Genomic DNA, 13,828 nt, shown 5'->3' with positions numbered 1-13,828 from the left:
GATCATGACAGCTTTGAAAGAATATGGACTAGGTCTTAGCAGATCACTCAGTAATTTGAACAGACATTGCTAGTGTCTGGCAAGTAACAATAAATGGTAATTTAAAATTGCACTTATGTTTTCTTTTTATTTCTACACATTTTAAAGCTGAAAAGGGACCACTAAACATTAAAGCAATTCCTGACTCAACTGATTGACTGAACTGAAATCCTGATACCGGACATTGTCTCATTATCAAATGAACACCAAAAAGACCAATAAAACGCTTAAAGCTCAAAAGATGAAACAGTGAAGTATGAGAAGTATCTGCACTCAGTGTGTCCTATTAACACTGTCTTTATTTCCTTTTTACAAAAAATAGAAATAACAACAGACAAAAAATCCCCCAAAAAATCAAAGCTTTTGCCTTGGTCTCACTGAGAAGCTGAGCAGGCAGAGTCCTGGATGAAACTTTGACAGCATATGCCATTGACAAAGGGAAATAAAGATATAGGACAATATATCCATGCAAGACACAAAATACAAAATGTGTTCTGTGGCCCAACAAACATTTTGGAGGTTGCCTGTGTCACAACATTTTTCAAATTGTTACTTTTGTTCACCCATGTCTTTCCACAGCACAGCTTACAAACAAATTACATACACACATATATCATAAAAAAGTTTTGTATATGGTCTAACTGCTACAAATTAAGGCATCCTACCATCTGCTGTTTTGCTGGTGGTCATATTAGTGTTTCAAAAGGATATATTTCAGGTATTTCAAATAAAGTGAGTCATCATGAGATGTGGTTTAGAGGAAGAATTCCTGCAGCTCTGGCTCTTCAGCACTCTTTCGACTGTCGGATTTCTGGCTTTTCCTATTGATGTCATCATGCCTGGAGAGAAAAAAAAGATTACTCATGATAACACTAACAATAAGGAGGGATTTGCTTTGTGTTTATTTGCCTTGTTTTATTCAGTTTGCAAGAACTGAACTCTGAACTAATCTTTCTCTCTGGGCTTATTTCTCTAGACATGTACTACATTAAATACTTTTTAATCCTGTAGATTCTTATGGACTTTCTTGTACCTCCTATTCTGGAATCAAAACTGGAAACCAATGGGACAAGCAGGAGCTTTTTAAGTCACGGCATTAATTAGTACACTGTCATAATGTTCTGGTAACAATGGACAGAATGTCCAAAAATCCCTCATCCTTTAGGGAAAAGTACCATAGTGATGAAAAGATCTACAACAATGAACATTAGACATATCCTGTTTGTTTCTGACTCTACCTGTAAGGGAATCATCTAGTCCCCATTAATAATAATCAGAGAGAAACAGACACTTTCAGAAGTGATTCATTGGACTTACTTTATGTGTTCGCTTAAGTAGAAGACGGTGGCAAAGGCCATAGGAAAAATGGTAAGCAGTAATTCTCTTCCTGACATGGGGCCTATATCTCTTTTAAGATTGTAATTTAGGTAAAACCTCAATTCAAATCATTATGATTTTATTAGATACACAGATAAGGATAATTTCTGTACGGTGTGGCTTCATTTCCACACTAGGTAAACTTAAATTTAATAAAAATAAAAAATCTATCTATTGTCTATAAGACTCAAATGATAGCTTCTCAATTAAAGTAGAAAAATTAAACACCAAATATTTGTAACACCCAGTTTCTTTAGTTCCTTTCATATGGCTCTGTTCTGAATCCCCAGCGTGTTCCCCTTCTTTTCAATTAAGCTTCTAGCTGAAGGATTTTTGATTAAGCATCCAGCCCACAGCAACTGCCAAACAGGTTAAAAGGCTCATTTTTAGTTATTACTGCTGAACAGTAAAACTCCAACAACACAATCATGACTAGCTGGTTAGTTGCTGCAAAGGACAGATACTAGCGGGAGGTTAAAAACCCACAGCAAAGGGCAAGAGTATGTGTACAAGAAGTTTGCTTTAAACTCACATATTTGTGAGCCTGATTTTTGTAAACCAGAATAGTTTTATTCTAGTCTGCAATTACCACAAAGAACGAAATATCGCCAAGAGACTGATACTTAAAATGTTTAGATAAACTTGTGGTTACTTCAGGATTTAACAGAAGCTGACCTTCTCAGGGACCACAGTTATGGATCCTAATAAGAGGGCATGAGGGATCATTTTATTTTAAAATCCCCTTCATTAATCTAAATTACTGTTGCCACATACCCAAAGCAAGAGCAAAACACATAGAATTGAGCTTGGGGAGGCAGAATTTGTAGGACTGAGTTTGAGGAGGTAGAAAAGGAGCACTTAATGTTTCGCCATAACTACTTTTTGGTACTTAACATGCATTGCTGTTATCAACAGTATGTTTAGCAGTAACCATGGAGCTTTATTAAAGGATGCTTTCTAAGGCGAAGATAATTTGCATCAATTAACTACTGCATTAGTTTAGACTTGCAGTGCTGAAAGACCCTGTGGGTCAGTCCCCCATGTAGAGGCTCACCAGGCACTTCAAAGGCCCCATTTTGCAGCTCTACAGTTGCACTGTGACCTCAAACAGGATCATTTTTAGCTAATGCAGATGTCTGTAGGTGACAACGCTGAACAGACATGCCTTTTACAACTGTGCCTGCTGACCTCAAGGAAACATATTACCAGTATTACTAATTACTAGCCAAATTTCTAGTATCTTCTGGTGCCTGTTTCACCACAGAAGTACTCAACAACCCCTTATGCAACAGGCACTGATGTATAACATCATAACAATTCACCACAGAACAACAGTAAATTGTCTGGGACAATGCCTAAATTACTTTCATATTGATTCTATACTGTATTAGTTTGAATCATAACTATATTATTAGACATACAGATAAGCATCCTTTTTCTACACTATATATTTGAAGTCGTAATTTATCCAGCACTAGGTCTGGCAGTGGGTTATCTGTTAGCTTAGATCCACGTACTATTTTAGAAGCATGCCCAGTTTACTATCTGACAGAAACCTGTTGGTAGATTCTGCTGATTGCCCCTGATATATGAAACAATTTTTGCTGTTGATAGCTGCAGCTAATACAGGGCTTCATATTGATATGGTGAGTTAGTGCTTACTTTAATGTACTGCAGATCTCAGATGACTTGAAGTGTGGGAAAGAACTGTTCATTGGCATACATATAAGATGGAAAAAACTACAAGCATTTGCCTGGAGTTGTAATACTCAAGAAACTAGCTAATCCTTCCAAAAGGGGAAAAAATATCCCAACACATCCTGCACATCCGAAATTTACACTAGGGCCTTAAAAAATAGGGTGTATCAAATTTTAAAGGGACATCATTAGAAAATTTAATACAATCCTCTACCATTAAGGTGTGAGCAATTTGAAAAAGTAAACTACAAAGCCTTGACGTACTTGGGTATTTTGAATGAAAAAATAAAACAAATGAAATAAATAGAGGCTGAAGAAAAAGCAGCTGGAAACTAGTGGACAAGAATGTCATCTGATTGAAGGTAGATTTTGTATAATAACTTCAGATTTCAGAAGATGCTAATAAAATCCCCTATATGAGGGTCTAGAGTTAAAATGGGTTTGGACTGTGTCCAGAAATACAACTGCCCAATATAACCATCTACAAAAGTTTAAAACACCAAAGACTGCACTATTTTCCAGAAAGGTTCTTCTTCAAAATAGCTCTGAAATGGTAATTACACAGTCTACCAGACCTTTCAGGGAAAATTCAGTGTCCAGGGGCTTGTAGGGCACATGATGGTGATGTACTTCTGTTATTAAATCTCACAGGCTACAGGGCGGCATGCATTGGACTAGCGACAGGCACCCATTTTGCCATTTAAAAATCACAACACATGCTAAAAGGCATCACAAAAGCTGGCTTAGAAGCTCTGACAGCCTTCAGGTCTGCGTTCTGATTTCTGAAAAGCACAATGCATCTTCCATTCTTGTGTGATTTTTTGAAATCTCATGCCAGAGACTGGCACACAATTTGCCCATTTCTGTCCTAATCTGAGGGTACAATAACAGCCTCCTCAAGCTGTGCCCCTCATGCACTCTGCTTGTTTCCTACTTTCTGTTTTTCACATGCCCTGCCGCCACAGGACATGGTGCCTGAATCAGCAGTTCCTGCAGGGATGGCCAGAAGTTCAGGCCCAACCTTCACCCTCCCAGCAGGCGACTGCAGCATTTACACGAGGCAATACCGAATTACAACAACTGGCTACATCCGGGAGATGGCTCTGACATAAGGATGAGATTAATGGTTTTGTATTACTCCATGGTCTGGACAGGCAGCTGGGTGTTTTGACTGGAAGCTGCCCACTGATGCTCCCTCAAACTGCTGCTGTGCAGGCAGTTTTCTGCACTGGAATTTCCTTCTTTGTTTTCAGGAGAGAATGAAACCTCTTGGAAGCCTTACAGTTCTGTTTCTGGTTTCACATACACTGTGCCAGTGACTTCAGAACAAGACTCCCATTTCCATTATGGAAATTGAGTTTTTAAGTATGGGAAGGTCCTGGCATTAGAAAACAAGCTAACAAAAAAAAATTATTAGACATTTAGAAAAGAGTAACTTGAAAGTAATTTAGGCTCCTGAACTGCAGAGTGACTAATTTATAATTTTGCCAGAAGTACCTTCAAATGTATAATGTTGGTATGAATAGCAATCATTTCCAAGCCTAACGAAAGGATTTACATCTCAGTTTAACAGAAAAAAATTATCATCGCAAGAATTTGTGTGTGTTGAGTTGAATAAAAATGACAGGTAATGTTTACAAAGCATTTGCTTATAAAATAAACACATATTTTGTCAAATGTTTTTTCCAACTTGTCTTTATGGACCTTGAGGGACTGGTCTCTGCCTGAATAGTCCTGATGGAACACTTCTAAATTAAGCAGTTTGAACATAGTCAAAGCTATCAGACTTGTAAAAAGCAGATTTAACTTGAAAGTCTGAGGGATAGTAATAAAAACCGTGTGAAAATAGGAGAGCACTGGACTTAAACTACAGCATTCTGCCTCATGTTCTCTGTACTCTCCATTTAGAGATGAACTGTGGTGTTTTTGCTCTCCTCAAGAGAGGAAATTTAATTTCCATTCTCATCTGGTACTTGACTTTCATTCAACAGAGGCTGAATACTCAGCCAAAGTGCGCTATACTCCCTGGTGGATTTACGAGTATGAATACTTTCTATACTGGCTTGGAACTGAAATCCTGTAGCCAGTTCAATGGTGACATCAGCAGAAATCCATCATAAATTTCTGCTTTTCTAGGAATTTAGATGTTCATCTGTTCCTCTAATTCCCTCTTGTGCATCAATCAGTTCCAGTATTTCAGCTATGAATAATGTTAGCAAACACATGCAATTTGAGAAAACAAAGCAACAGAGATGCTATACATCACCATGCATAAGCACATACCAAGCATAGTTACATAGAAGTTCTTCATCCAGTGTGCTAGAGGAAAGACTGGTGTAGCTGAAGTAAGGACCCTAAGGAAGTACAACATCGTATCAGTTAAAAACATGCACTGAGCTTACTACATGCATAACGTGGAAGTCTAGCAAAACATGCAGTCAAATAGCCACAATAACACTTTAATGGATTCCTTTTTGAGTTAGTAAATGATGCGGAATCTGTTACCTCTTTGAGATGGGTGCTGTGGTCCTTTCAGTTGGTACAAAAATGTATTGTTTCCACAGTTTTGATGTTGGGAATGATGACCTGCAAACATGGTCTTTTCACGGACAAGTGTGTTACAGTGCAAGTGTCACTACTGTTAGAATTGCCTCATCTAACTCTTCAGATTTCTTATGGAACTATGAAGAGTGCTAATGAATTTGCCATCTATCAGAACACCTTTGAAGACAGACTGTCTTTTCCTCTGTCACTATAAAATCTGAATCACTCTTTTGAAAAAAATTGCCATTGTGTTATGAAAATACTTCTAAGTTAAATCAGCTGATTGACTAGATGGTGCATGTCTTTAAACACTCAAATCAGCAGTTCATACTGTGATTCTGAGTAAACTTTAATAAATGCAGTCCCGCTTCAGTTCAGCCTATTAGGTCTCCTTTGAATTTTTCATTTCATTTCACATTCTGCTATAGCACTACTGTTCTAGCAGTACCCACTAATATGGACTGCTCACTGTTTCCCAGTTCTCTTTCCCCTGTTTCTTTTCCATATTCATTTTGCCTCCTCTATGCCTAAGGTTTTCCTGTGTTTTTCTCCCATTACCTTGTCATACTTTTTACAGTATATAATTCACTATTTCTCCTCCTCCTCTTGGCCTGCTTTATGTTCTTTTTTCATCTTGAAATTATTCTTTTGCCTCATGTCTTTCCATCTACCCCTTCCCTCCCACCTTGTCTTTCACAGAGGATTAAATCATCTACCATTCCCTCTCACTCAACTCTTTATTGTATCTCCAGATGCTCGCACTTCTCTCCACTCCACAAACATACTGTGCTCACAGTATTTCCTACCTCTGTCTCTTTCATACAATACCTTTTCCTATCTCTTGGAAGACACATTTGTTCAAAGTATTTCTCCTTTCTTTTGAACAAGAGAGACAGCCTCCTAATGGGAGACAACCCTCTTACTGTTGGCATCCCAGAAAGGGCACTCTGTTGACTGCAGAGCAGGGATGATCTGGATCCAGTACATTTTGCTACAGACCAACCATATGCTCTGTCACAAGAAGACTGCGTGCTGTCAGAAAAGGGTGGGCAAAGAAGGCTGGGTACTGACAGCTTCAACACCTAGGGGATGGCTGTAGCTCCTGTAGAAGCAAGAAGGACTGTTTCTGCTATTTTTCCTCTTTATATTCTACTACTTATTTTTATCCTGTTGGTCGCATCAGTCTTGGCTATAGGACAGGACAGGGCTAGTCCTTCAGCTATTTACTCCCGCAAAATCCCATGGATTCAAGAGTGACACTCTCGTTGTATGACTTGTCACTCAGAGCAACATCAAACATCATTTCCAGGTAAATCACATCTCTGTGGAAAGCTTTCAACACAGAACATGTGAACCGTGTACACTAAGAGTACAGACTCTGTACACAAGCAATATCTGTCACTCCTTGGAAAAAACTTCCAAAATTAAAACAGTGGATGGGCTTTCGAAAGGTCAAATACAGTAAAGAATTTGTGTGCATCTTTTTGCTATAGAAAGGCAGGAAGAAGAAGCTGTCAAACTTATTCATTACTTAAAGAGACAAGAGAGAAAAAAGGCCCTTCCTCCTTTCAATGAACTCACTGGCTTGTTTCTTCCTTTCGTGAGAGCTGCTGGATTTCCCTTGCTGTCTGCTGTCTTCCTTCCTAATGAGGTAAAAGGCAGCGTTGATGAGGTTTTGATCAGGTTTGCTGTTTGACAGTTGTTGTTGTTATTTTGGTTGCCACTCAGCGTCTCCATTATGGACCGAAAGGTTCCAAAAGGCCTTTTCATCTGGTCCCCCGCTGGCTCCCCAGAGCCAGGTGGTGCCCGCACAAGTCCTTTGCCCCGGTCTTTATCCTTTTCCTCATTTAGTTCTGACTCTGCTAGCTCCACCTGCACCACAGGCTCCTCGAAAGTTACTCGGAGTTTCAAATTTTGGGAGGTTCTGCGCTTTGAAGATGGAGACTTGAGAGCACTCTTAGGGCTGGTGGCAACTTTTAGAGCAGTGGCACTGTCCGTGCTGGACAGAGAGTTGTCACCACAAAATTGGCTCTGAGGTACAGTACCAGACTGATAAGGAGCTTCATTATCTGGATCGCTGCTCTCTGAAGTAGGGGAAGGACTGTGGCCATCCACAGACTTAGAGACCCTGATACCAAAAGGGAAGCGGCGCCCTGCTGCAGAAGTGTGTTTCTTAATCATCAGGTTCAAACTCTCTGTGCTGTCAACACTCTCCACTATGGGCTGTGGCCTTGGTTTGTCAGTTCTTTTCACAGGGGTGTTGTGGTCCTCACAACTAGCTGAGTCTGTGTCAGACTCGCTGAGTGACCTCTGCATCAGTTGCCTCAGTCTGGCTAACTTTAGCTCTCTTTTCTCTGGCAAAATCTTCTTCACGTTCTTGGAGGATGTATGAGCATCCTGAAACTCCAAAGTCAGCTTTTCCTGCATACAGACATTTTCAGAGATTTCCTTCCCCAACAACTGGCGCAAGATTTTATCTGAGTCCTCATCTTTTATCTTGGCTCTTGTACGACTAGAAGTTCCCAAGCTGCCAAGAATCTGAATCCCATCTTGGGTGTTCAATTTACTCTTTGGTGGAGACAATTCATCTGCTTCAGATGGTTTCCACTGGGGTTTCCCAGAAGCAGGAGATGATGGTGAACTTAAAGAAAAAAAGAGGAGGAAATACCACAGCCAAATTAATGCACATATAAAATGTGAAACTGCCATTTCCAATGTACAAGTCTATCATCTCAGCTTATTGTTACTTATCCGCTTCATCGCTACTCACATGGAATTCATTACTATGATGCCACAGTGAAGGTTACACAGAGAAGGATGTAACCCTGCTTCCACTCCTAATTAGGATTTGAGTCTCTTCACTTCCTCGTACAAAGAAAACTCATTAAAATCAAAACTTAGAATGGTTATTTCAATGCCAAAGCTGACTTTCTGAGGAAGACTTTAGAGAACCTACTGTTTCCTATTTGTGGGAGTTGACATGTCTTAAAAGGTGAAAAAAACCCACAAGGCCAAATGCGTATTAGCCGAATCACATCATAATACAAAAGTAGCTTATTCTAAATACTGCTAAAGTACCAGCTCTCTGCATAGCAATGGTTTCATAAATCTAAACTTCATCTGGTATTAATAGTAGCCATATAAGACCTCGTAAAAAGTCAGGGCCATTTGCACTCAAAACCTTTTCAGACATGAAATACTGAAAAGCATGAGAAAGGTGACATGAATTTATTTCAATACTATTAGAATAATAAATTAAATTTAGAACTCCAAATGTTATATAGCGCGGAAACAGAAATCTCAAGTAAGTCTGATTTTCAAAGAATGTAAATTATAGAGACCATTTCTTTCCCTGTGTCATATGCCAGAGCTCATAATACTCCACATTCTTATTTTAAACCACTTTTCCTCTAGGCAAGGGTAAGGTGACAGAATTAAGGTAAGTATGAGGCAGTGAATTCATAAATTTCATTTAGTTTTTTACAAGCAGCTTCTACTCTGATGAGTCCACAGTTCTCACAGTGTACAAAATTCACATGCCTATGCTAGCCACCTCATCTTCAATTCATTTTGCACTTTTTCTCCTGTGGTAAACCGAAACAGACACTGAAGAATATGCATGTATCTACAATAGACATTCCTAGTAAAAAGGACAGGTTCTCTTAGATCTGCTGCTGGCTCCTTGGATGTTGATAATATCCACATGTGAGTTCTAGCTGGAAGGAAATGCAGTAGCCAACTATGAAATAAAATTTTAAATAAGAGTATCATTTTCAGACTTGGTCACTTAACTAAAAAGATGTTGAAACCTGCGCTTTTACAGGAACAATGACTGACGAGAGATCTTCTCTCACCTGATCTTATCTGATACTGAAAGTAAAACAGTCCTGGTGCTCACCAGTACTCAGATGAGAGACCACTTGGAAAGACTAGTCAGCAAAAATCACAGAAACCAAATGAGCTGGAACACAGCATTTGGTCCCATTGTCCCTGTTAGGCTGGTAGACAGGGAAGCCAAAGACCATGATTCTAAAAAAAAAGGACAAAACAACTCTTTCCAGTGTGGTTTTCTACTTCAGCAGGAGTTTGGAGTCTACAGCCCTTTCCTAGCTGAAGTTCCTTTACACAAACGTATCTCCAATCCCAATGCCTTTGTTATCTACTTTCGTAACTATTTGCACTTGTCTGAAACACTGACACATGACATTCAGGGACACGGAGCACTTGTCCAGAAAAGCACTAAAGATTCTGTGAGAATGGAAAAAAAGCAGTCACTGATCCTATGAGTTCATACTTGATGACCCAAAGCTTTGACCATCAATGCCTGCAGAAGCTTTTACGTGGCATTATATTTTAACATATATGTAGCTACTTAACAACTCGAAAACAAGAAGTGCTGTATATGTCTTCCAGAGAGGAAACTGAATTAGAAGGTAATGATAAACTGAGTCCTACTTGCATGTGAGTACTTAATTCCTTTCAAAGTCTTCTTCAGATTGCTATCAGAGAGAAGTCGTGTGCATGCTTGACTTTCATGCATCACACTGGAAGTCTACGGCAGAAGTCAGAGAGATATGTTAGCAGACTCCAGATCCAATCCCCTGCCTTTACTTTCCTCCTCTTTAGTGCTACTCAGTTTGTGTATATTTCTGGGACTTCTCATGGCATATGTAAACAATACATAAAATTTCTGGAGTTTTGACTTTTTGTACAAGTAACTGCAGGCAAAAGATTTAATGAGCGTTAGGAGTCTTACTAATCTGAAAGCAGGTTTTGTTCCTAACTGGCTTTATGGATTATTGGTGGCAGTAATGTATGGTGGACCACCACAAGGTCAAACTTTACAACTTTCCTAGGGGTTTCTAGGATCCTCTGCTATTCATCTACTACAAAATACAATCTATTCCACTGTAAATCTCATTTTCATTCTGTGGGGAAACAGGGACTATTCATTTCATACACAAAATTTCCAATATTTACACAGCATTACACACTGTCAAATGCTAGAAGCTCAGCTTCAAGACCACAGGGTAAAAAAACACATTTACTTTACAGAACACATCAACTATTTAGACAGGTCACAGCTTCTCCTGGTAACTGACATACCATGAAACTGCAAATCCAGGCTGCAGCATGACTCCAGTCACCTTACCTTGGGGACGTGGGCAGTGACTTGCCCTCTGACCGCTGGGCTTCTAAAAGCTGCTGGAGTTGGTTCTGTAATGTCACACGTTCCACAGTTTGCCTGCAAGGAAATGTAAGACTGTTTACCTTGAACTGTAAAACTGTCAGCATTAGTAAGCTACAGGATAACTAATAGTATCTGTTCAACTTTGTATTCAAAAAAGAAGTCCTCTTCACCTATACTTTATACAGTAAATAAAAAGAGAAATAGTAGCATAAACAGAGAGTTGGTACTTGTCTATGAATCCCTGTGGACATTTTGTGATCATTGTACAAGACCAACTGAGAGACGCTTACTTGTCAGAGATCATTTATTATACTCCATATACGGACAAGCGTGGGCTCTTAAGCAGCAGTTCATTGGAACTGAGTGATTCACAGAAAATAATAGTCCAGAAACAAAAATATGGCAGAGCAAACTTAGGGCCACTTGGTTCTTACTTGTTTGTGCAAAGGAAGAGGAAAGGGACAGATTAAGAAGACAATTCCTACATTTGGTGGATAGCTTTTACTCTGCTAAATGATAGCTCAAACAACTGCTCTCTCCTTTCCTATCTGCAAATGAACTCAGAGAGGAGCCTTTGCCCCTTGGGAAGGGCTGGTCCAACCTTCTTCAGCTGCAGGATGCAGCTAAGTACGACCTCTGTGTATTCAGAGGAGTAGGAAAAAAAAAATCTCCTTGCTGCCCAACCGTACCAAAGGTCCTGCCTGTGCTCTGCATCCACCTTATACTCAGTAGTGCTGTACCTACTGCAGTCTATCACTTTCAGTGAGGTGTTGTGATCTACACTGCTTTGTAAATAACTTTAGAGACCAATGTCTAAAAAACTGTAGTATTAGATATAAATTGCTACTAGTATGAAAGTCACATCCATACTAGAAACTCCATTTACCATAGAACTGTAACCACGATCCCTGTTGTCCTGCCACATACTTATTTCCACAGAAAGGACTCAGTTGAACAAGATAGGTAACCTGCAAACCTTCAAGTAGTTCTACGAAAACGAAGGAATAGATCAATTTGCCACAAAAAGTTCTTCTCCCTTTCCCTGCTCCGATCCAATTTAGACCTTCAAGTCTAACATCAAAACACCCCTTTAGCTTGCCGACTACCACAGATAACATTCAATCTTGTTACTGTACATATGCCATCTTTCATCTGGAATACAGCTGGTACATTTGGTTTTATTCCCTGGTCCTGATCAAATGACCATGTGAAAATGACTTTTTATCTGCTTCTCCCAGGCTCTGCTTCTGTTGCTGTAGAAGTAATATGTTTTTAGTACTTTTCTTCTTATTGGATCTGCAGAACTAATACAGTTCTCCGCCAGTGAGCTGGACTCTTTCCTAGCTTGCATGCCATCAGCAGAAAGCTGAGTTCCAAACGCAGTCTTTATAACTGGCAATGTCAAAGCCAGAAAGAATCCAGATGACTTTTTAGACTAGAGATTGTACTTGTAGGGCTGGCAGAAAACAACCGTTTTACTTCTAACACAGAGTGGATCTGAAAAGTGAGACAGAAATAAAGGTGGGATCTTGACATACTGCCTTGCCATCACATTTTACAATACAGCTATGCTTTATGTAGATACTTTCTTCCTTTACTTTTCCATCTTCCTTCCTCTTGCCTACACACTTCCTTAGACTATTTTAAAATTACTCCTACCATCTGTCAACATTGGCTTATATTGCAACTCCCCAGACACTCTCTTTTAAGAGCCAGGGAAATTTTCATTTGAGATTAGATTGCGATGCAATTTATCTGTTTTACTTGCCTTTCATGCTTCCTTCAACTTCTATTTCTAAATATCTAAATAATATAGCTAACAGCTTCTTATGCTTTTATTTAATGGAAATCTATGACACCTCTTCTGCTGAGTTAATATTCTCATTCCACTTAAACATTTTATTGTGTTAAAAGAATTAAAGTTTCCTCTATTTTCACAGTTTAACTAGTTAGTAAATAGCTCACAGAAACCCACACATCTTGCCATCATTATCCCTAAAGTTATATAACATACACATATATATATCTCAGATAACATTGAAAACAAGGGATCACAACTTATTGGAATAACAATATTGCTAAGTATTAAAACCAGACTGATTTAGAAGACAAGATCACTGCAGCTTCAGGGGTAAGAGGGTCTACCTACTTTAGGATATTTAATTCCCAAATTCTGAGGGTCTTAGCTTAGACAATGTTCCCAGTAAGTAATATTTAAGGACCCTTCTATGTCTGCTTAGGCAATTGTGGACCCCAGCTACCTCCTAATGAAATCAGGAAGCTCAGTAGCTGAACAGGGAACAGGCTGAGGCACTGGGCTCTACTGAAGTATCTTTCATAGTATGTTGCCTTATTTCTCAGTTTTGTTCCAATTAAAACACAAAAGGCCACTCTACAAATCAGAAAATAAAAAAGCTTAACTAAGTAAAAAAGAGATGAACACTGTAAAGTTTATAGTGGGATTCTTACTATACGTCTATATAATTATACCACAAAAACCAAACCAAACAAACCAGCAACTTGCACACACCTTACCATACATCACTATAATATTTTTTTTATTCAGCTATTTTTACAGCTCTTCTTATGAAATTTCAGGAAAATCATGTATTTTGTTTTCAGAAGTCAAAAAAAGTGGTGGCAACAGAGGTTATTCAATCACTTTCTCATCTTCACCTTTTGACTCATGGTTTGCTTTGATCATTGCCTTGCCAGAGATTTTGGCTTGATAGCGTATCAAAAAGATCACAGAATCACAGAATGTTAGGGATTGGAAGGGACCTCAAAAGATCATCTCGTCCAATCCCCTTGCCGGAGCAGGATTGCCTAGATCATGTCACACAGGAACGCATCCAGGAGGGTTTTGAATGTCTCCAGAGAAGGAGACTCCACAACCTCTCTGGGCAGCCTGTTCCAGTGTTCAGTCACCCTCACCGTAAAGAAGTTTTTCCTCATACTTATGTGGAACCTCCTGTGTTC

General features: G+C 39.2%; 1 protein-coding gene across 2 annotated transcripts in view; it reads right to left on the bottom strand.

The window, feature by feature from the left end:
* Positions 1-375: 375 nt before the first annotated feature.
* Positions 376-13,828, bottom strand: part of SNCAIP (synuclein alpha interacting protein) — a 103,062-nt gene continuing 89,609 nt past the window's right edge. Inside the window, exons 9-12 of one of the 2 annotated variants that reach the window (XM_068422878.1) lie at positions 10,811-10,903; positions 7,240-8,299; positions 5,398-5,468; positions 376-878 (exon numbers count right to left, since the gene is read on the bottom strand). In XM_068422878.1, the coding sequence (XP_068278979.1) occupies positions 794-878; positions 5,398-5,468; positions 7,240-8,299; positions 10,811-10,903 (1,309 nt within the window). In that variant the 3' untranslated portion in view covers positions 376-793. The remainder of the gene's footprint in view (positions 879-5,397; positions 5,469-7,239; positions 8,300-10,810; positions 10,904-13,828) is intronic. The other variant, XM_068422876.1, reaches the window with a different exon arrangement.

Source organism: Nyctibius grandis, chromosome Z (genome assembly GCF_013368605.1).
Source record: "Nyctibius grandis isolate bNycGra1 chromosome Z, bNycGra1.pri, whole genome shotgun sequence".
Taxonomy (NCBI): Eukaryota; Metazoa; Chordata; class Aves; order Nyctibiiformes; family Nyctibiidae; genus Nyctibius; species Nyctibius grandis.
This window is presented reverse-complemented; position numbering and strand designations above follow the sequence as displayed.